At 37.1% G+C, this 24,192-nt stretch overlaps 2 protein-coding genes across 3 annotated transcripts in view; both read left to right on the plus strand.

Moving 5' to 3' along the window:
- The first annotated feature begins 3,472 nt into the window (after positions 1-3,472).
- On the plus strand, positions 3,473-5,732 carry GJE1 (gap junction protein epsilon 1). The gene is made up of 3 exons (XM_045500886.1): positions 3,473-3,708; positions 4,395-4,577; positions 5,114-5,732. Exons 1-3 carry the CDS (start codon positions 3,670-3,672, stop codon positions 5,507-5,509), a joined length of 618 nt encoding a protein of 205 aa, XP_045356842.1. The 5' UTR covers positions 3,473-3,669; the 3' UTR covers positions 5,510-5,732.
- Positions 5,733-15,107: 9,375 nt separating this feature from the next.
- Positions 15,108-24,192, plus strand: part of VTA1 (vesicle trafficking 1) — a 69,571-nt gene continuing 60,486 nt past the window's right edge. Inside the window, exon 1 of one of the 2 annotated variants that reach the window (XM_045499836.1) lies at positions 15,108-15,300. In XM_045499836.1, the coding sequence (XP_045355792.1) occupies positions 15,189-15,300 (112 nt within the window). In that variant the 5' untranslated portion in view covers positions 15,108-15,188. The remainder of the gene's footprint in view (positions 15,301-24,192) is intronic. The other variant, XM_045499837.1, reaches the window with a different exon arrangement.

Raw genomic sequence — 24,192 nt, forward strand, 5'->3', positions numbered from 1 at the left:
CTCTGCCCCTCCCCCACTCATTCTCCCTCTCTTTCTCTCTTTCAAAAATGAACGAAAATTTAAAATTTTTTTAAAGAAAGGAGGAATATTCTCCCAAATGCTTTAATAATCCCCATACAGTAACTCTGTGAGGTAAATACTACCATCAACCCTAGTTGGAGAAACTGAAATTCAGAGATGGTAAATAATTTTCCTGAGATTTCAAATCTAACCACGTTGTGAAACCAGGGTTCAAATATAGTTTTTCTGATTCCAGAGCCCATGGCCTTAGATACCACATGGTTCCTCCTCTTCACATGGACACCAAATGAGAAAGAAACTTAGCTGAATTTCTGTGGAAGCCTTCATGGTTCTCAAGTGCTCCCCTGGCACGCGTTATACCTTGTTAGTTCTCTGCTTGGCTTTTCCTCTTCCTGTTGAGGTCAGGCCAGGAGCATGGGATAATGGCCAAGCTCTGGAGCACCATCCAGCTGCTATGTATCCCAATAACCCCTGAGATCTTTCCGGGAGAAAATAAGAAAGTCTGGACTTATTTCCCCTTAATTCCTCATGTTTCAGGGTCCTAGTAATCAGCCTAATAATATTCTCATGTGCCTGCAGCCCCACCGGTTAACAGGCAATTCATTCACTATCTTTCACTACCTGGTTTTACCACTTACTAACTGTAACTCGGGATAAGTTACTTAACCTCTCTAGGCCCTATCTGTAGAATAGACCTGTAAGAGTACAGACCAAACAGAGCTGCAAGAATTCAGGGAAACCATTTGTTTTAAATACTTAATAGCAAATATAAGCCATTCCATAGGCTAATACCTTGTTACTGGATGTTTATTGTAGACCAGTTTTTTTCCCCCCATCTGCTCTAGTTCTTTTCCCGTCCCTTTCACATCAGGAAGAAAGGGCTCAGTGGGCAGCATATACCCATGGCCCCAAACTGTAGTTTTCATTAATTGATTCTAGGCTTTCTAGAAAGAAAGCACAAATCCTTGATTTCCAAAATGCATTTTGAAACAGACATGATTCTTGAATATTAGATTTCCTCAATTAATGCCCTTCAGTCTCAGGGTTGATTGTAAAATCACTACAAATTCTTCGCCATCTGAATGTAACTTCAGATCTTCCTGCTGACAGCTGGAGTCCAAGTTTGCTGTGAGACTTGCTTTAGCCAGTGGGACATTAGCACCTCTGAAGCAAGCAGAGGCTTGAAATGCTCTCGCACTTTGGCCTTTACAATTCTTTCTGCTTTGGAAACTCTGTAACGCCCTCCACAAGCAGAAGTCTGGGCCAGTCTCCAGAATGACAAACAGACATGTGCTTTAGTCACCCTGATCACTCTCCCCAAAGTCTGCCAACCTCTAGGCATGTGAGTTAAGTCATCCCGGATAATCCACATAGCAGCTGACCTGTTGCCTGACCACATTCGCATGCAAGAACCCAGCAGAGATCACTGAGCCACCCAGACCAGGAGAAATAACCACTCAAACCATGAGCTATATGAATGTTTGCTATTTGGCCATTAAATTTGAGAGTGCCTTGCTATGAAATAATTCTTAACTGGTACGGTTATTGGTACTAAGCAATATGACTGCAGATCCTTCAAGCGGTATTAGCCATTTCTCAAATCTGGGTTGGCTTTGCCTAATGTAATATTAGCAAACCTAAAGCAAGCAGAGGACTAAATGATGCTTGCACATTGGGGATTGCCCTTTTTTTTTTTTTTTTTGCTGTTCCTGGTACTCTGCAAGTCTTAGCATGTAAAGCAGCTCAGGTTGTCGTCTTAATTAACAGCTCTACTAATTGCCATGCATACGACGAGGCCAGCATCACTATAGCCACTGTCTTATCTGGTGAGTTTATCTTACATTTGGAAGGTAAAACTAGGCTTTCATCATTTCTTGGGACTTTCCCCTTGGGAGCCAGTTGTCCACAGAGATCAGCACTTCTACTCTGTTCTCATGCATAAATCTCATAGAGGGAGGGAGGCACTTCATGCAGGGAAGGCAGCCATGATATAGCACTGACCAGGCCTGCACCTATGTCTGCCTAGGAATCGCACTTTCCCAAAGAGATAAACCATGTTCCTCCTCCAACATAATCTTTACGGTGATAAGTATAATAAGGGCACTATTCTGGCCTCCAACTGCTTTACTTCTTTGCCTTATGGCTCATTTGAATCATAACCTATAAAGGGAAGAGTAGTATTATTTATTTGGCCTCACATGGATCCCAACAATGAAAATGATACTGTGTTTCTCCCATCTACACATGCAATTTCACACAATTAAGGTCGAAGCCAATTTTGCTCATCTCTGAAAAAACACAGGAAGACTTTGATGGTTTCTACCTGTCTGACCCTAGCATATGTTGGTCTAAATGATCACATTCATTAGTATACATGGTGGAAATCAAAGAAGGATTCCTCCCATGCAAAAGATTGTTTTGGTTTTTGGATGCTTCTTCATAGGTATTGACACACAGCAAACCTGGAATTCTTTTTCTGAACAAGATGAGAATATAGACCAATTGCTCTCATGCAACAGCTCTGAGGGATCATTACGTTGTGCATGTTTTTTTTCCCCCTATCCTCTACAGCACCGATTTAACAAGGCCACTGCCCCTTGCCCATTGGCTACAACTGCATGTGTTATACAGTTGCTTCTTCACTTGCTGAGGAGAGCAATGCAGTTGTCTAGAGTTACAGCCCTCACAGATTGCAGATCACAAACAAAACAAAGATGAGAAATGCAGGTAAAGGAAGCAGATCTGATTCACCATTGGCTGTAGGGAAGTATCAGTGGGTGGAAGATATTATACAGATATATCAGTTGGAAGGCATCTCCTTATCTGTTTTGGCCTCTGCTGATCTCAGCACCCATAATAATGTCTAGCAGATGATGTATCTACTGAAGGACAAAAGAAAGGAAGGCACGATTGTTCACACGATTTGTGCCAGATCCCGGTTTTATCTTGGTTGGTAGGAAACTATCTTTTACTTAGAATAGAGATCTAACCACAGATTTTTTATGTCCATGGTAAGCGTTTGACAAGAAGATAAATATGGCAACACATCAGTAATATCTGATGCTGTAACACCTATCATAATCTGTTACAATTTCTTAAATGTCCCAGAAATTAGTTCTATTCCATAAAGATAAACAAGAAAGAATCAGGAACATTTTCTATGTGCTTATCTTTTCAGATACACCTAAATGGAGGGGGAGGGGGAAAAATCACTTGACATTTGGGAGAAAACTCTAAGCTTAAGAGTCCACTGATTTACCAATAGGCAATTCTCAGGTAACTGAGAGGCACTGTGTGTTCAGAGCCCTTGTTGAGCTGGCCTCTTGCTTTGCTAGCATGCCCGTCTGTCTGGCTGGCTGTGCTGACAGTGTAAGTCAAGGGATTATTAGATTGAACACATGTCCTCAGCTTTTCTTTGTTTTTGTTTTGCTTTGGGACAGAGATAGGAAAGTTGACTGGGGCCCCAGAGATCTATGAAAAAAAAAAAAAAAAAAGACAGAAAAGGAGGAGGGGAGAGAAATTTGCAGTGATAAGTGTTTTCTGCTGTAAGAGTCATGGGAGAATATGAGTTTGATTCTGGCAGAAGCAAAGTGGCAATGTGGGTCAAGAATTAACCCACAGGGATGCCAGGATAACGACTCCTGAGACATGTCTCTAAATTACATCAAAAACTTCTATGAAGGATGTGTAAGTATTATGCAAACAAAAAACAAACAAAAATAATTGTTTGAGTCTTGTCTTGTATTTTAATCTGATTTGCATAAGTATTGATGAGTGAGAACATCTACATATATGGAGAATAATATAAACATCAACCATATACTTCAAAATATGCTGAATTTAAAACTATATCCTGAATAATTCAGGAAGTACTTTTAGCTATTAGTGTTTTAAAGTAGCTCACTATCTCTCAATTCAATAATTAAGAAGTAGAAAATAAGCTGTAATGACAATTAAATAAACATCATTTGGTTGTTCAGATAGTATGCATACCAATGAGTTTAATGTTAGATTTGTTATCTAATTTTCTAAAAGAGGTCCCAGATATTCTAAGATTCTCTTGATTTTATTGCAGAAGGATTAGGGGGGTAAGGATATTCATTGAATTCAAAGCTGTTTAAATATTTCCAAAATTATACATTTGATTAGCAACGTGTCCCTGATAGTTGCATTTCATATTTTCAGAGTTAAAAGGGCTGGGCAATCTCATAATGCAGAATTTGTATTGGGCTTAATGATGTCTAAAGTTATATCTTGATTCAGAAATTCATGAATATTAAATATTTTTAAATGTGATCAAGAAAACATCCTTTAACATGTGCTTCTTTAATGTTTGTTGTCAAAACATTTTTTTCTCCTAAAATCACTAACAGGTGAAGCCTCCAACTGTGATTGGTCAATTCCACACCCTATTCTTTGGATCAGTAAGAATGTTCTTCCTTGGTGTGTTAGGCTTTGCGGTCTATGGGAATGAAGCTTTGCACTTCAGTTGTGATCCAGACAAAAGAGAAATAAACCTCTTCTGTTATAACCAGTTCAGGCCAATCACTCCACAGGTAAGTTTTTCTGTGGGCACGTAAGCCTTACTCTACACTGGATAAAAATTGGTTTCTTTTTAAATGTAAAATAATGTCAGAATAAGATGAAGAATGTCCTAACAGGCATTGTTTGTAGAATTATTACTTTTTCTCTAACTGGCTGTATATTTCAGGTGAATTAATATGAGTTGGTCAAGAGTTTCTTCCATCTCCAGAATTCTGTTATCTATTTATGTTAGAATTATACTCTAGACCTGTAATTAGAAAATGGAAATTGGGTAGCTACTACAATAAAGTACTTCACTATAATTAATAATTGGTAGATGATGACAGCAAAATATGACATTTTCACAATTACTAAGATGTTTAACATTTTAAATATCTTAGTAAGTAAACATGTTCAATAATACTATCTTCATCATATTATTTTTATTGCTTGCAAGACTTATGAAACATAGAATTCTTAAGTTTGCTTCTGTTGAGAGACAGTCTCTTTAGTGTGTTTTTGGTAACATGTGGATTGATTTGACTAAGATATTTCTGACATACTTTAGGTGTTCTGGGCGTTACAACTGGTGATTGTCCTGGTTCCTGGCGCTATTTTCCATCTTTATGCTGCATGTAAAAGCATCAATCAAGAATGCATTCTTCAAAAGCCTGTCTACACTGTGATTTATATCCTCTCTGTTTTATTAAGAATTAGTCTAGAGGTGATAGCATTTTGGCTTCAGATTCACCTCTTTGGTTTCCAAGTTAAACCTCTCTACTTGTGTGATGCTGGATCTTTTGGGGAAAAATTTACTATTATAAAATGCATGGTGCCAGAACACTTTGAGAAGACCATTTTTCTCATTGCAATGTATACATTTACTGTAATTACAGTAGTATTATGTGTTGCTGAAATTTTTGAAATCATATTTAGAAGATTATGCTTTCTAATTAGGCAATGACCAAAAGGTTGACTACCTGCCGATATGCTACAATTCTTTATCAGTCATGTTCATTTAGTTTCATCTTATTCACTGACTATCTCAATTTCACACATAAATATATTCTTTAAACTTATCTCAGTGTGTCTAAACTTTATGTCTAATATAAAATAGAATACTAAGTTCCAAGGCGAGTATTCTTGAACAAACATTTCATTCTATTTTAATTTTGTCACATATTAGAAAATATATACAGAACTAATGTTAATTCTTTTTAAAATAGAACTTGTATACTGGGGCGCCTGGGTGGTGCAGTCGGTTAAGCATCCGACTTCAGCCAGGTCACGATCTCGCGGTCCGTGAGTTCGAGCCCCGCATCGGGCTCTGGGCTGATGGCTCAGAGCCTGGAGCCTGTTTCCGATTCTGTGTCTCCCTCTCTCTCTGCCCCTCCCCCGTTCATGCTCTGTCTCTCTCTGTCCCAAAAATAAATAAACGTTGAAAAAAAATTTTTTTAAATAAAATAGAACTTGTATAGAGTTCTCACACATATAACATCTTAATCACAGTATTTTGTGGCCAGAGAAGTTTTATTATCTCTTCTACGGAGTGGAAAATTGCATCTTAGGGGGGTTAATATGTATGCCCAAAGTCATACAACCACATTAGAATTAAGATCCCCTAAATATAAAGGCTGAACACTTTTGGCTAAACTTTGAAGGTGTAATTATATTTGCATTCATATAAATATAACTTATTTAAGTGCAAAAGTTGTAAATTAATTATTAAAAGTCATTCTATAGTTTGATCACTAACTTAAAGAAATGGAGTAATTACATTTTTAATATTGTACTGTTTTCTTGAAATTTTTAACATCAAATGATATGGTAATATAGCCACCAAATAAATTAAAAATGCTATGGCAAATATTGTGAATGGTTTCCTTGTTTCTTTTTTTTTTTTTAATGTTTATTTATTTTTGAGTGGGGGGGGGCGGGGAGGCGCAGAGAGACAGGGAAACAGAAGATCAGAAGTGGGCTCTGTCCTGACAGCAGAAACCCTATGTGGGACTTGAACTCAAGAACTGTGAGACCATGACCTGAGCCAAAGTTAGACACTCAGTTGACTGAGCCACTCAGGTGTTCTGGTTTCCTTGTTTCTTATTGAAGGAAAAACAAAACAACAAAAAACAAAAAACTCTGTGCTCACGGATATCCTAATAATGATAGCTTTTAGGGTCAAGATTATTGAAATGGAAAAGTATATTTATATTAAGTTAGAATTCCTAAAGAGTTATAAAATTATTTCAAAGAAATTTATATTAGTTTAGTGTATTCTTTTTATCTTTACCAATAATCATATCTATTTGATATCATTTGAAATCTTTTTTTTTAAAGTTTGAGACAGGGACAGAGAGAGACCGCAAATGGGGGAGGAGGTAAGAGAGAGGAGAGAGAGAATACCAAGCAGCTCTTGCTGTCAACGCAGAGCCCGACATAGGGCTTGATCTCAAGAACAGTGAGATCATGGGGCGCCTGGGTGGCGCAGTCGGTTAAGCGTCCGACTTCAGCCAGGTCACGATCTCGCGGTCCGTGAGTTCGAGCCCCGCGTCGGGCTCTGGGCTGATGGCTCAGAGCCTGGAGCCTGTTTCCGATTCTGTGTCTCCCTCTCTCTCTGCCCCTCCCCTGTTCATGCTCTGTCTCTCTCTGTCCCAAAAATAAACGTTGAAAAAAAAAATTAAAAAAAAAAAAAAAAAGAATAGTGAGATCATGAGCTGAGCTGAAATCAAGAGTCAGACACTTAACCAACTGAGCCACCCAGGCGCTCCTCATTTATAATCTTTATGTATGACCACCTTGTACTGATGCCTCATTAGTAAAGAAACTATAGTCAGTCAAATACTGAAGTTTTCAATTTTTCTTAACTATTATTCAGCCTATGCTTAATATCATGAATTTCTTGACTTAAGGATTTTAAATAATTGAGGCTTCCTCCACATAAAAAGCACAGGAGAAAAGCCAACTCACTTGCATTCAACAAAGAGCCGCTAAGTATCTGTCAGTTAGCATGTACTGCATTAAGAGTTCATATACAAAGACTGGGGCGCCTAGGTGGCTCGGTTAAGCGCCCAACTTCAGCTCAGCTCATGATCTCATGGTTCATGGGTTCCAGCCCCGCCTCAGGCTCCACGCTGACAGTGTGGAGCCTGCTTGGGATTCTCTCTCTTTCCCTCTCTCTCTGCCCCTCCCCAACTTGCACTTTCTCTCTCTCTCTCAAAAATAAAAGATAAACTTAAAAAAAAAAAAAAGAGTTCACATACAAAGATAACCAAGATTTAGTATCTTTATGAAATGTTTAGTGAGTGGTCAGTGACACATCCCAAAAGAGTGGGGCTGTGGAAATAGCTCACCCTGAAGGGAAGAAGTATTTATGTATTCACTGTCTTTGTTTCAAATCACTGCAGGGCACCTGGGTGGCTCAGTCAGTTAAGGGTCTGACTTCGGCTCAGGTCATGATCTCACAGCTCCTGGGATCAGGCCCCACATCAGGCTTAGTGCCTGCTTGCGATTCTCTCTCTCTCTCTCTCTCTCTCTTTCTTTCTCCCCAGCCCCTGCTCATGCTTTCCCTCTCTTTCAAAATAAATAAAGTTAAAAAGAAAAAAAGAATCCCTGGCCCTATGTGCTAATAAACAGCAACAATGTTTAGTCCACTTTATTCTTATTTCCAGATTCTCTACAGATAACACACTTTTGGATCTATTTTCCTGCACCTTTGGAAGGCTGTTTGTTTGTTTATTTTTGATACCAGACATTGTGTGTTTTACCTTGTTGTTGGATGTGGGATACTTTTGTCTTCCCATGAATATACTTAAACTGTAATGTGGGGCACGGATAAGTTGCTCAGAAATGGTTGATCCTTTGCAGTTGAGCCTCTCAAGTTTTGTTAGATGTGACTAGTGCAGCTCTCACTGAAGGGCTAATTTTGCCCCTTTACCAAGGCAAACCCTTTCTGAGTACTCTATCAGATGACCTGTTAGTATTTTGGAAGTGTTATTTTTCTACCATCCTCAAACTGGTTCATTCCTCTTAGTCCTTTTGGGCTGCTATAACAAAGTACATAGACTGGGCGGTTTATAAACAACAGACATTTATTTCTCAGTTCTAAAGGCTGGAAGTCTGAGACCAGGGTGCCAGTACAGTGAAGTTCTGGTGAGAACCCTCTTCTGAGATACACACTTGTCCTGGTAGAAAAAGGTGAGGGCACTCTACAGTTCCTTTTATAAGGGCACTAATCCCATTCATGAGGGCTCTACCCTCATGACCTAATCACCTCCCAAAGGTCCTACCTCCTACCATCACACTGGGGGTTAGGATTCTAAAATATGAATTTTGCAGGGGACACAAACATTCAGCTTATCACACTCATGAATGCAACATAAATTGCTATAACTATAGGAAGCAAGTCTTTGCCGCACCCAAGAAGGGAGAAGAGCAAAGGACCTTCTTCTGGTTTGCCTCTTAGGATTTTTCTCAGGGAAGATTTTTTGTTTTTTGTTTTTTTCTTTTTTTCCCAAAAAACCACAGCAGATTTCCCCTTAGTGTCACTAATCACTCTGATCTATACTCTGATTCGTCCTCCAGGACATTGTCAAAGTTTAACTCTTTTTAGAGAGATTTTCTACTTTGGCTATCAGGAAAAGCAACAAGTCTCAATCTTGTGTGAATCTTGAATATTGTTCCTTTCAATGTTTTCAAGAGTTCTTCTCTTTTAAAGATATTTAAAGATGTTACACCGATCAGGACTCCATTGGAGACCCTTTACAGATCTATGGAGCTCTCTTGCTTTGCAGTTCTCTCCTCTAAGGTAGCTTGCCCTGCAAAATCTAGCCTCCTTGCCCACCTCTGCCCCCCGCCCCATACTCTCTCTCCTCACTGGACAGGTAATGGCATTTCTAAGCCACCATAAAAACCCTGCTTACCTCTGCTTCCTTTCAGCAAACAGTACCTGTTATTATGTTTAAAGATACAGATTCAGTGAGAGAGTTGATTTAGACAATCTTTAATTCCTTACTATTCTACTTTTTTATGATTTCATTTCATTGGTAATTATATCAGGATTTTAGCATACAGCTATATACTCCTGAATAATAAATGATATATATAAATATGGCATTTATAAAGTAAATATAAAATATTTATAAAAAACATACTTTCTAACCAAAATGCAAATGTAGTAAAAAATTAGTAAGAATGCAAAAGCTAAACAAATACTTAACCATTTGAAAATACATTTAAAATTATTTCATAAAAAGCTCTTGGATCAAGTAAGGTAATTTAAAATGAATTTTTTTTTCTGTATTTATAAATGAACAGTCCAATGCTACATATCAAAAGCCATGAGATGGGACCAAATCCGTAGTACACAGAAAATTGACAGCTGAAAATATATTTCTTATTAAAAAGAAATAATAAATGCAATTTAAAAAGTAAAAATAAGAACTCTAAAATAAAACTAAAAAATACAAAAATAATTCAGGGCACCTGGTTGGCTCAGTTGGTTAAGCCTCTGACTCTTGATTTCAGTTCAAGTCATGATCTTACAGTTAGTGAGTTCGAGCCCTGTGTTGGGCTCCACCCTGACAGTGTGGAGCCTGCTTGGGATTCTCTGTCTCTCCTTCTCTCTCTGCCCGATCTCTCTCTCAAAATAAACAAATAAATTTTTTTTGAAAAATGTTAAAATAGTTTAATAACGATAAAGTCAGAAAGTACAGTAATAAATTAGAAAACAAACATATAAAACATATAAAATACAAATATAAAATGGTACTAGAAAACAGTAATAAAATAGATAAATCTGGTGGATCAAATTAAGTGTGATAGTATACTATTATCAGATCCTTACAATATATAAAGTTGTATATTATCAGTTAAAGTATATTGTGGTAATATATCTTTAGATATATACTATGACATATAAGCTGATAAAACAAAACAAGAAAATTTGGGCTGAAAAGCCAACAAAGTATATTAAATGGAATCATAAAACATGCAATTAGTCCAGAGGGTGGCAGAAAGAGAAAAGGGAAACAAAAAATCATGGGACAAATTGAAAGCAAGATAAGACAGTTGACCTAAACCTAAAAATATCGATAGTAGCAATACGTATAAAAGCTCTTACCACCCTAAACAAAAACAAAGATTAAACGAATGCACTGTTTTAAAAGCCAGACCAAACAATTAACAAGAACCCCACTTTAAATATTTTTGAATACTTAAAGATTTAGTACTTAGGCCATTCAAATATTTTTACAAATAGATTTTAAAAAATGGAAAAAGATATATCATGCAAAAGCATTAGAGAGCTGAAGTGGCTATACTATAAGAAAACTCAAGTAGATTTCAGGGCAAGGGATAATGACAGGGATAAAAGAGACATTTAATAATGATTAAAGTGTAATATCACCAGGAATCATAACAGTTCTGTAATGTCACCAGTTACAGAGTAGCAAACTACAGGAAGCAAAACTTGATAAAATTCAAAAAAGAAATAAATTCAATTACAATTAAAGATTTCAACACCCATCTCTCACTAATCAAGAAGATAGAAAGAACATCAGAAAGGATATGGGAGTCTTAAACGTTACTAGTAGATGACTTGAACTAATTGATATTTAGAAATCACCTAACCACCGCAGATTATATATATATATTTTTCATGCATATATGGAACATTCACCAAGGGAGACTATTTGCTGGGCCATGAGAAAGTCTGAAGGAATTAAATCACAGAGTATATAAGCTGATCACAATGGAATTAAACTAGGAATTAATATGCCCAAGTATTTGAGAAACTAACAATACAATTTTATTAACCCATAGATTAAAGATGAAATTATGTGGAAAATTGAAAACTATTATAAACAAATGCTAATAAAAACATGATTTCTGAAAAATTATGGAAAACAGCTAGAAGACTAGTTAACAGAACATTAAAAGTTCTAAATGTTCTGGTAGGAAAAAAAATTGAGTTATAAAGTGATTTAAGCCTCTCACCTTAAGAAATTATAAAAAGAACAGTTTAAATACAAATTAAATAGGAGGGAAATTTTTTTAAAAAGCACAAAACTTTGAAATAGAAAACTGAAGGACAATAGAAAAAAATCAGTGGAACAAAAAGTGGTTCTTGAAAAGATTAGTAAAACTGATACATTCCTCCATAGACAGATTGAGATAATAAAAGAGAAAATGAAAATTACTCAGATCATAAATTAAAAAAAAGGGGCATCACAACAGAATATTTAAATGATTTTAAGGAAACATCATGAACAATGTTATGCCAATAAGTTTGCTACTTATATAAAATGAACAAATTCCTTGAAAAGCATATATTATTAAAAACTTAATTAAGCAGAAAACATGAATATCTTTATACTTATTAAAGAAATTACATTAAAAATCAAAAAGCCTTCCCACAAAGAAAATGCCAGGCCCAGGCAGCTTCGCTGGTGAATTCCATCCATGCCCTCCTCTACCTTGCGTAGATTCAAGCCCCAATCTGGAGGGTGATGTAAGATCCCTGAGCAACTGTTCGGAGCTGGATGGAGGAGAGTTTGGGTCTGTCTTCATAGTAACTACTTCATTATAAAACATCAACAAGAAAAAACAACCTCGTGTTAAGATTTATTTTGTTTCACAGCATAATTTCAATGTGCTGTTAAGCTAACAGTCTCTGTTACTTTTCTCCCTCATATCAATTATCCTCTCCTAATGGGAGTTCATTACTTAGAAAGAAGAGAGTGTGTGTTGGCAGATGGAGTAAAATCCAATTTTAACCACTTCACTTACTTGCTTACATACCCTTTCTTCCTAGAACATATGCCAATGAGAAAGAGACCTGAGCAACCTCCAGTCCTGAAAGGAGAGATCAGGAGAATAACAGGAAGGGGTGCTGGGTGGTTCAGTCACTTAAGCATCTGACTTCGGCTCAGGTCATGATCTCACGGTTGGTGGGCCGGGCCCCAGTCGGGCTCTGTGCTGAAAGCTCAGAGCCTGGAGCCTGGTTCGGGTTCTGTCTCCTTCTCTGTCTGCCCCTCCCCTGCTGACGCTCTGTCTGTCTCTGTGTCTCAAAACTAAATAAATATTTAAAACTTAAATATTAAAATATTAATATTAAACATATTTAAAAAATAAATATTTAAAATATTAACATTAAATATTGATATTAATAATAAAAAGGAGAATAACAGGAAGGTATAGACTTCATTAGGAATAGGAACACATGATTTTCAGACACAGGATCACTCAATAGGAAAAACATAAAATACAATAACATATTGGTCTAGAGATATTAAAGTCAAGTAGTAGTGACTAGATTTACAGGCTCTGAAACCAAAGCACATGGATTTTTAATAACAAACATTCATATTTACTGGCTGTCATCTGGTGCAAGTTACATAACTTCTAAGTGTCTCATTTTTCTTTTCTGTAAGATAGTGAAAACAATAATACCTTATTCATAGGGTTGTTGTAAAGATGAAATGAGTTGACGTTAAATCCCTAGAAACATACATGATTCATGATAGATGCTCAGCAAGGGTTAGCTAGTTGTTATTACTTTGTCATGGCAAAGGCGAGGTCAAACAATTCCTATCTGGTGACCTTAATCTCAACAGCAGGAACTTTAGTGTCCCATCAAGGCAATCAGGGCAGAGGGTCTAGCTTAAAGACAGCGGAGAAGACTTGAAACATCAGCTATGTGTTGAAGATTCTTTATGGCACTAGTCCTCACCTCTAGATGTGTCATTAAAATTCCCCAAGACCTTTTAAAAATACTGATATTTAGGCTCCAACCAAGAGCAATTACATCTGACTGCCTGGGGGTGATATCTAGATATAAGTCTTTAAAACAAACAAAACAAAACAAAACAAAAAACAACAACAAAAACAGAACAAACTTCTTAGGTGAACTTTAAGGATAAGCACAGTTGAGAATGAAGAATAGGAAAATAATAAATGAGAAGTCATAAGGACAGAATGATGACATTTATGGTTATCCCACTCTGCTTTAGTTTCTACCAATCCAGCAACTTATGACGGGAAGTTAGAATAGTGAGAATAAGAGGAGAGAGAAACCATACAGTCTTTGCCCATTCAGGCTGCTATAACAAAATACCACAGACTGTGTGGTTTACAAACAATAGAAATTTATTTCTCACAGTTCTGAAGGCTGGATGTCTAAGATCCGGCTTCCAGCATGGTCAGGTTTTGGTGAGACCGCTCTTCTAGGTTGCAGACTGTTGCCCTCTTATTGTATCCTCACATAGTGGGAAGGGCCAGCTAGCTCTCTGGGGTCTCTTTTATAAAGGCATTAATCCCATTTATAAAAGCTCTGCCTTCATCACCTAATCACCTCTCAAGGACTCCATCTCCTAATACCATCACACTGGGTATTAGGTTTCAACAAACGAATTTTAACATATTCAGTCTGTAGCACCTACATTCTCAAGTGATAGTGAATGTGTTACTGAGATTGGGGAGAATACATAACTCAGTTTCTGTCAGGTAAAAACAGGCAGACCTAGAGCAATGTACTCTGCCAACAGAGAGGGACAAAGGAGGGGAAGTAGGGATAAAAATACGGACACAGGACACAGGGCAGTTTCTGCAGGGGTTGAGGGAGAGGGGAGGATGATTTGGTGATTAGCAAACAGCATGCAGGGCAAATTTCAGAGCTTGAGATCTTTTTCTTTGGAGATAGTATGATTTCAATGAAAACTAGTTTTAAGATGAACCTTCAAAACTGGGAACTGAGGAAATAAAGCAATAAAGATAAAGGTTACTGGAGGAGGCAAATGAAGTGTAAAGTCCCAGAAGATGACAGAATGAGAAGAGAGAAAAAGAATTGAAGTCATTGGTTGTAGAAGGAAAAGTTGATGTCCACAATGGTATGAGTTAAAATACTTGACAAATTGTTCATCATTACCCAGAAATAAATGACCTTCAGATTATTCATTCGCTAGCGGACACCGACCCAGTTCAGAAGGAAAATTCAATTTTCTTTAAGCTTATGTGCTTAAGTGTTTAAGCTGAAAAAAAGTCTGGTTATTTTATCCAATGTATCAATATAAAAGAATTCAATATAAAATTTTAAACACATCATCTCTCATCTCGGGCAATAATTGAATTTACTGTTTCTACAATCAGAAAGGTTTCTACGGACGCTATTAAAATAATCTGAGGAACTGGAAGTGATAATTCCTGAATGATGTCAACGACAATTCACTTTACCCTTTCTCCCAATCAGCAAACTTTATTCTCTTCATGTTTTCCCCTTTCTACTTTCCGTCTCGCTAAAGAGAAAAGAAAAAAAGAAAAAGAAAAAAAAAAAAGGAAAGAAAAAAAAGGCCTGGGGGACGCAAGAAAGTAAAAGAAAACAAAAACTCTTTTCCCTCCCATCCGCAGCCAGCAGAGAGCGCTGGTGCCACAAGCGGCACCACGGCGGTGCCGCTTAGCCTACACTGGTATCTAACCCCCCCGGAGCCGGGTACACTGAGAATGTCCCTGCTGGGAGCCCGTAGTTGACTTGCTGTCGCTGAGCAACGGAAAGTGGGCGGGATTTTTGCGCGTTCGTGCGCGCGACCTGCCGGACGGAAGCGGAAGTGTCGGTAGCGCGCGAGTAGGAAGTGGTGATTCCTGGAATAGAGATGGCCGCGCTTGCTCAGCTGCCCCCACTCCCCCCCCAGTTTAAGAGCATACAGCATCATCTGAGGACGGCTCAGGAGCATGACAAGCGGGACCCTGTGGTCGCTTATTACTGTGAGTCTTTCCGAGTCGCCGTGCCTCTCCTTACCCTCCGGGGCCCACACACCACCCCTTGGTTATTAAGGCAGGCCCCGCCCCTTCAGCTTTGGACCTGAGCTTTGACCTCTGGCCTGCCCTGGGAACACAGTGCGGCCCCGCCCTTCTCTGGGATTTCCCCACCTTCCCCCCTTTTTCCGCCTCGCAGGCCCAGAGAGACAAAACTTAAAAGCACCCCTGGTTTTCGTCGCCTCTCCAGTCTTGGGCTTAAATATTGCCAAACTGGCTGCATGGGCTCATGAGCTCAGTGACACACTGTCTTAAGGTTTTCTGTGTATATTCAGCAAGTCTCCTGTCTCCAAAATCACCTCGACAGTTAAGTTAATTGTGTTGGGGCTAAAACAAAGGTGAGTGTCCCGAAGACGGTAGTGATGTGGACAAAAGGAAGAAGGTAGACTAATTGAAAACATAGTAATGAGTGCAGGTTAATTATGACAACATGAAAGCCCATTCAGAAACTCATAAGTGATGAAATGGAGATGAGTTGCTAGGAAACTAGCACTTGAATTTGACCATTTTCCCACCAGTGGGAATTTTTTGTCTTTGAATAATACCTGGGGCCAAGACATTTGGTAGCAATACTATCACTTTGGTTGATTATGAGACCTATAATCTACAGTTGATAGAGAACAAATTAGGTGGTTCAAATTTTTTCCTTCGTAGTATGTCTAGTAGTTTTTTTATGTAAACTTTAAACTTGAAGGCAAATAAAACAAGTTACCAAGCAATTGTAATCTTCTGTGAAGGACTTTTAGCATTGAAAAGCTCAATATAATGTGTCCTTTTGTGAACATTGAAACGTTCACTAAACTCTGGTCTACTTTCATCCCTGTCAAACTCCAGTACCTCCATATCTCAAGTATTGAAGGCCCTTTCACACCTCTACGTTCTTCAGTTTCTTGGAATGTCTACCTGTTTTTTTTTCCCACTTGGCAAACTCCTCATGATACAAGATCTAACCCAAATGTCACCTCTTCTGTAGGCAGTAAGTTGATTATTCTCTAGGCTGTCTCCCATTTTGTTCAAATCATACGGTGTTATTTCCATTATATTTGTTTTTCAGGTTCCACAAGTAAGGAAGGACTATTAATCATTTAATCACCTTGTACTTACTGAACTTCTTCCTGTATCAGGCATTACTAGGCACTGTGGCTGCAGTTCCTGCATTCATGCAACATATATACAAGTGAGGAAGAGAGGAGATTAAACAATAAAATGAGCATATTATATGGACTAGTAGAAGGTTTTGAAGACAGACAAAGCAAGGAAAAGAGAAGGGAGTACTAGGAGTAGGGTGGTAGGGAGCAAGGAGGGGATTTCACTTTCAAGGTAGTTATGGAATGTGTCACTGAGTTCACATCTGAGCAAAGACTTGAACGAAGAGAAAGACAGGCTTTGCATCATCTGGAAAATATAGAGGGAATAATATATGCAAAGGTCATGAGGCAGGGGCTTGTTTGAAGGAGGATCAAGGAGCCCATTGTAACTGGAGTGGCTATAGCAATGAGAAAAATGATGCGATAAGGTCAAAGAGGTAATTTCTTATAACAATGAAGTAAGTAGGAACCCTTGTTCGTGTCTAAAACAAATTCCCGTTCATGAGTTCTGTATTACATACTTTTGTGAATACCTAGGGACTTTTATTTTCTGTGTCATCATCTTCCCCCTTTCGCTATTTCTTTCTAAACTTGCCCCAGTTTTTTTTTTTTTTTAATTTAAAAAGAAAAAAGAAAAGCTGCCACTATGACATTCTTGTAAAGTTATAGTCCTGTCTGCCTAACTTCAAAGGTAAGCTTGAAATAGTCGTGGGTATTGTCTTTACCTCCCTTTCTCCCAGAGCCTTTTCAGCTCATTGCAGTCTGCTTTTCATGCCTTTTATTTCACCAAAACTGCTCTCAACAGGGCCATGAACAAACATTTGCATTGCTAAATCCAAGTGGTAGCTAAAGAATATTTTTGTTATGAAACATATGCATATTAAAGAATACATATAACGTGTGTATGGTTTAAGGAATAATAAAATGAACACTGAGGTACCCACCATACTTGAAGTTATTAGACTTTTAAATTTTGTCCAATCTGGTGAGCATGAAATTCAAGCTGAATTTGCAATTCACTGTGTCTTAATGAGGTTGAGCGTCTTTTCATATGTTAATTACCATTTGTGATTCCCTTTTGAAATACCTATTTATTGCTTCTATTTTTTTTAATTTCAGTGTTTATCTTTTCTTAATAATATACTAATCATTTGTTATATGTGCATTGCAGATGTCTTCTCCAAGTTCATAGTTTGATTTTTTTACTCTGTGAAGTCCTTTGATGTTCAAAAGTTCTTAACTTTAAAATATAGCCAATTTATCACTCTCCTGATTTATATTCTAATTTTCCAAGACTTGATTTCTTTTCATCTACCTTGTTTGGGACTTTGGCATACTGGATTTGCAGATGGGTGTCTTCCATAAATTCTGGAAAATTCTCTATTATCTGTTCAAGTATTCTCTGTTCTCTACTGAAATTTTGATGAGACACGTGCTTCACTTTTCTCCTTTGTCTCTTAATGTTTTCATCCCTTTGTGTCTCTGTGCTACATTGTGTATAATTTCTGCAGGTCTGTGTTCACCTCCATATATCCTATTGTATAACCCATTTGTTGAATTTCTGTTTTCATTTTTTAATTCTGGGTGTTCTCTTTTTGTTGTTTTTAAATTGGCCCAGCCGTTTCTGATAGTCTTTTGTTACTATATTTTTAAACACTTATTTCTTTAAAAGGTTTATAAATATTTGTTTGTATTTGTGTTCTGATCATTCCTATAGCTGCTGTACATGTGAGTCTGATTCTGTTGTGTAACAGAAGACTGCTCGTGGGGACCCCTTTACTTGTGATTTGTGCTTTACACATACCAAACCAGTGTTCTTCAAACCTTGGGGTGCAAGTAATTCTACAGGAATCATATCCCCAGTTCTCAACTTCTGTGTTTCTTTTCTAACAAAGCTCCTTTGATCAGGGTAGCAAAGTAGTATGCTGCTTCTCTTTTCCCACATCCTGTACACAATTGCCCTTCTCCTACTTTAAAGAAGAAAGGCATACTCCCATGCCTTGTGAGTATTTTTATGGTGTGTTGCCCTGGGGGAGAAGGTGGAAAACCTTCCAGGGTGTCTGGAAAAAAGGGACAATTCAAATTACTGGTATAGTGAAGTTCCTGTTAATTAAGGTATTAAGGAGAGCTTCCTGCCCTTCCCTTTTTTATATGGAAGAAAATCAGAGCAAAGAATAAGCCTTTATTTGAAAACGCTGGGCATGAGAAAAGATGTCAAAAGCAACATTCTAATTTGGGGAATGAGTGCAGAACATTTTATGAGGGGGAAGAGAAAGGATTGTCCTTAGATATTTAGTAGCCATTGTTTGATCATTTGGGATTTAACCCAGAGGGGTGGTGAGGGACATTTTGGGATCAGAGTCATGTGTGAGAGAGTGTGAGAAGGTTTAGCTGTGAGGACAAAGACATGCAAGGACCACAGTGGAAAAGTCTGTCTTTCAGAGGTCTCGTATGTTTATAAATGTATCTGTTTAAGGGCAAAGCCTCGCATTAAAACCTGGCCTGAGTTGCAGTGTTCCGAATTCCCAGAATGTAAGGCTTTTCCTGAAATGACCTCACCTTTTCATTTTCTATTCATTATGAAAGAATATCATTCCTGATAGAAGAGCAAACCCCAAAAAGCAAAGGAGAAATGCTGGAAGTGGTAGTGCCTTGTTTCATCCAAGTGACATAAGGATTTGTGGCTGACTCAAATTTTGGAATTAGAAGTCAGATGAGATGCGGTGAATGGAGACATGGGTTAACACTTATTTGATTGGAAAATTAAATCGTATTTTTCTGAAAAGTAAGCCACCATTGGCAGGCTGGTTTGGCATTAGCAGCAGGTTTTGCCATTTATGTTACACGATAGACATGCTCCAACTAAATGAGCCTAATTTTCGGCTCTGAGGTATTTTGTTTTTTCAGAAATACATTTAAAGCAAGTAATAACATAAAAACATTTGAATTGGTTTTGAGTTTTTCTAATGTTTTTGTTTTCTTTGCCAGAGCATGTTGAAATGAACAGCATTTCAGTTTTCCCAATCTTGTTTCAGTGTCTTAGAATAAACAAGCCTCTGAATGAAAGGACATGATGAATCCTCGTAAGATTTTTTGGTATGCTTCGCAGAATTGAGAAAATGAATAACTCTAATGATGGGGTGACAAGTCCTTTTCTAGTTTTAAAACAAATTTTGAGGCTGACCTATATGAAATATCAGCTAAGAGAGATTATTAAAAATAGTATTTGACGATAGATGATTATATGCTTTTTAGCCTGTAACCCAGAAGGAATGAAAAGAATTCTGTGATTCTGCTGTGACAAAACTTCCATTCTCACCTACTGCTTTATGTGAATGAACTTTCTCTGAAAGAGAAAGTTTCTCTGAACTTTCTCCTATGTTAAATTCGTAAAAGTGGGAATAGAACCAATACATTACTCTGGTTCATTATGACAGTAAATCATACTGATTCCTAGATACATAGTTTAGCTCATTATAAGACACGTTAACAGTAAATTTTACTTTTTCTTTTTAATTATTATTGAAATGTATAACATATTGATGTTGTTTTGATCAATTTTTCATTACAATAATCACAAAAACCTCAAATCCAGAGGAAAAACTTTAATGCTTAGCACCTTATTTCACAGGAAGTTTTGATAAATTTAAATTTCCGTTTTTATACATTTTTAAAATTGTTTTAAATGTTTATTTTGAGAGAGAGAGAGAGAAAGCAGGGGAGGGGCAGATGGAGAGAAAGAATCCCAAGCAGGCTCAGCACTGACAGCACTTAGCTGGTTGTGGGGCTCAATTCCATGAACTGTGACCTGAGCTGAAATCAAGAGATGCTTAACAGACAGAACCACCCAGATGCCCCCAATTTTGATACTTTTTTTTTTTTTTTGCAGAGAAGTATGCTAATCAGGTTAGGACTTTTGAGCATACAAATATATTCTTTTATAATAAAATTCAGTAGGATAAGTAAATGGAAATGTAGGTTAAAAGAAATAACAAAGTGTATCATTTCTGACTCTTGAAGAAAGAGCTTTTTCCGTTTTAAAATAGATTATGATACTAAATTGTTAATGATACTTAACAGCTGAAAGAATGATACAATTTTAGATGTCTGAATTTGATGTATAGAAGTTACATCTTTTATACTTGCTTAAATATCTGATGAAAAGTGATAGATGTCAACTTAAAAGTGTGCGAAGGGATACATTTCTATAATCTTCATGCAAACAATTTTCTAAATTTCCTAGAGCAAAGAATTTTTGGTGAGGAAAAAAAAAGAAGATTATTATGCTGAAGTACTTGCTGACCAGTAAAGCTCCCTGTTGTCTTTTACGTCTGAGGCTTTGCCTGGAATCCCCCTGACTTCCTCTTCACCTGGCTAACTTACTAGTACTGATTCAATACAAATTCTACATTTTATAGGCTGTTTTTCATTACCTCCAAAGGATAGTCTAGAAATTGTTCCAGTGTGCCCCTCATCTTAATTACATAGTGTTATAAACACCTTTTTACCTTTTAATCTTCTAGATTCTCCTGAAGGACAGGGAATAAGTATCTTGTTTTCTCTCACCACCTGGCACATAACTGACATTCATAAATATTTAATGAATGCCATCTCTCTAAATGTTACTAACATTTCACTAGAGCATAAGCTCCATGAGAGCAAGAAGTATGTCTTATTTGATGATCTTCGAATCTCTGACTCCTAATATAGTACCTAAGACATGGTGGATATGTGTAAATTTTGTCTGTTGATTGAATAAATGAACTATATAGTGACTATAGAGTAAGTTATAGCTTTTTGACATGCTCTAGCTACAGTAAGGAAATGTAATGGAAAGAATTCCAATGCTCTGTTTTATAATTTACCTTACTATGTTTAAAAAATGTTTTAGTGTTTATTCCTTTGTTGAGAGAGAGAGAGAGAGAGAGAGAGAGAGAGAGAGAAGGAGTGGGGGAGGGGCAGAGAGAGGAAAACACAGAATCTGAAGCAGGTTCCAGGCTCTGAGCTGACAGCACAGAGCCCGATTCGGGATTTGAATTCATGAACTGCAAGATCATGACCTGAGCTGAAGTCAGATGCTTAATCAACTGAGCCACTGGGCTCCCCTTACCTTACTATGTTTATAATGAGTTTTAGGTGAAGTCATAGGTATAGTATCTAGCATAAGGTATAATTATTGTGCCTCCTCCATTTTGGTATTATATGATTTCCAGAAATGATTTATCTATGGGCTTAATGTGAATACCCTAGTGTTTTATCATTTTTTAAATTATGACCTTAATATTTCTATATTTTTATGTTGTTTGGTCTTTTGTTTTCTTTTTAAATCAGGAATGTATATTGAATGCTATGTATCAAGTTACCTTTTTGTACTATTTGTGCAAGTGGTAATGTGCTTGTGCTTACTTCTTTGAACTTGTTAATTTAGTAAGTTATAACAAAATAGTAAATATTCTCATTTAAAACATTCTTCCATTCCTGGAAAGAATCCCATTAGTTTTTTTTTTATTAACCTTTTTTTTTTAGATAATTGTAGATCCGCATGCATGTCCCAAAAATAATACAGAAAGATCCTGTACCCTTTACTCCATGTCTTCCAGTGGTAATGTCTTGCAAAAAAAAACAAAAAAACAAAACAAAACAAAAAACAAACAAAAAAAAATGATAATACTATGACCAGAATATTGACATTGATAAAATCCACCAATCTTATTCAGACTTCCCCAGTTTTATGTATATTCCTGTGTGTGTGTGTGTGTGTGTGTGTGTGTGTGTATTTAGTTCCAAGCAGTTTATCAGATACAGGTTCCTGTATCACCATAGTCAGGAAAACAGTTCCCTACAAAGGATCCCTCATGTTACTTTTCTAAATCCACATCTGTCTCTTGTCAACCTTACCCTATCCTTGTATCCTAGCAACCACTAACCTATTCTTCATTTCTAAAATTTTACCATTTAAAAAATATTATATAAATGCAGTCATACATTATATACCCTTTTAGACTTGACTTTTTTTCACTCGGCAAGTAATAATTGCCCGGAAGCTCGTCTAAGTTGTTACATGTATCAATATTTTGTTTCTTTTTAATGCTCAATAATATTCCATGGTATGAATGTACCAGAGTGTAACAGTTCAGCCATTGAAGGACATTTGGGTTGTGCTATGATCTGAATGTTTGCCTCCCTCCTCCCCAATTCATGTTGAAATCCTAACTCCCCAAAAGTAATGGTATTAGTAGATGAGGTGTTTGGGGGACGATTCGGTCATAAGGATGGAGAGCTCATGAAAGAGATCTGTTATGAAAGAGATCCCACAGAGCTCCCTACCCCTTCTTGGTATTTAGTTTTATAAGAAACTAGCAAAACTTTTCCAGATTGGCTGTACCATTGTACATTCCAGTCAGCAACGTGAGTGGCGAGTGACCCAGTTTCTCTATGTTATTGCTGGCATTTGGTATGTCACTCTTTTTTATTTTATTTTTTTAATTTTTACAGAGAGTGTGTGTGTGAGCAGGGGAAAGAGGCAGAGAGAGAGAGAGAGAGAATCTCAGACTTCCATGCTCAGCACAGAGCATCTGATGAAATCAAGAGTCAGATGCTCAACCAGCTGAGCCACCCAGGCTTCCCGTGTCACTATTTTTATTTTAGTCATTCTGGTAGTTATGTTAACATCATGGCTTTAATTTTTATTTCCCCATGCTACTGCAATTAACATCTTGTGCTTATTTACTATCTGTATATCACCTTTCAACAAAATGTGTTTTTGCCCCTCCCCCCTTTATCTTTACAGTTTTGAGAGTTCTTTATATATTGTAGTTACTGTAAGTTCTTAGATATGTGTTTCGCAAATATTTTTCCCAGTCTGTAGCTTCTCTTTTGTCTTCATAACGGAGTCACAAAGTTTTAAATTTTGCTACTACCCAGTTTTTCAGTTTTTCCTTTTTTATATGCTGTTGGTATCAAATCTGTACGCTTTATTGTGTATTTTTCTTAGTGTCCTAGTCTGTTTTTTCTGTTTTTCTCCCCCAAGAAGAGTTCCTAAATAATATTGATTTAGCTCTTTTTTTTTTTTTTTGAGTGTTATCGTTGTCAGATTTTTAGTAACAATGTCATGCTGGTTTCCTAAATATTTGTTGAAAAGGTTCTCCTATCTGACTTGGACTAAAACACAGTAGATCTATCTCTCTCTTTTGATTAAAGAAGTCCTTGTAGAGCAGAACTTTGTTCTTTGGGGGGAAATTATTTTATATATTTACCAATTTCTTCCATTTAAAATATTTTTGGCTTGGGGGTACCTGGGTGGGTCAGTTAGTTAAGCATCCAACTTGGACTGAAGTCATGATCTCATGGTTCGTGAGTTCAGGCCCCACATCGGGCTCTGCACTTCCAGTGAGGAGCCTGCTTGGGATTCTCTCTCCCTCTCTGTCTCTCCGTCCCTCCCTCACTCGCACTCTCTCTCTCTCTCCCAAAATAAAGAAGTAAACTTAAAAAATACACATTTTTGGCTTGAACCTGTGTTGATATATTAAAGTTTTCTAGAATATCTTCTATTTCTGTCAGATTTGCAAATTTATTAACTAGAAATTACAAGCTTAACCATTTTTCCCTTCCCTCATATCTTTCACAATCAATCAGTCGTTAAATTTTAAAAATTTTACTTATCTCCTCATTTTCTTTGGTATATACCATACCCTTATCTTACACCTAAACTACTGACAGAGGTTCCAAGTTTCTACTTCAAACAGGTCATCCC

This window comes from Leopardus geoffroyi, chromosome B2, assembly GCF_018350155.1.
Source record: "Leopardus geoffroyi isolate Oge1 chromosome B2, O.geoffroyi_Oge1_pat1.0, whole genome shotgun sequence".
Taxonomy (NCBI): Eukaryota; Metazoa; Chordata; class Mammalia; order Carnivora; family Felidae; genus Leopardus; species Leopardus geoffroyi.

What these genes read in the sequence shown, in the direction of transcription:
- GJE1 (XM_045500886.1), top strand. Translation starts at nt 3,670, where the DNA reads ATGTCTCTAAATTACATCAAAAACTTCTATGAAGGATGT. An exon ending in AAAACTTCTATGAAGGATGT is followed by an intron (nt 3,709 to 4,394) that starts GTAAGTATTATG and finishes AATCACTAACAG; the next exon opens with GTGAAGCCTCCAACTGTGAT. An exon ending in TCAGGCCAATCACTCCACAG is followed by an intron (nt 4,578 to 5,113) that starts GTAAGTTTTTCT and finishes GACATACTTTAG; the next exon opens with GTGTTCTGGGCGTTACAACT.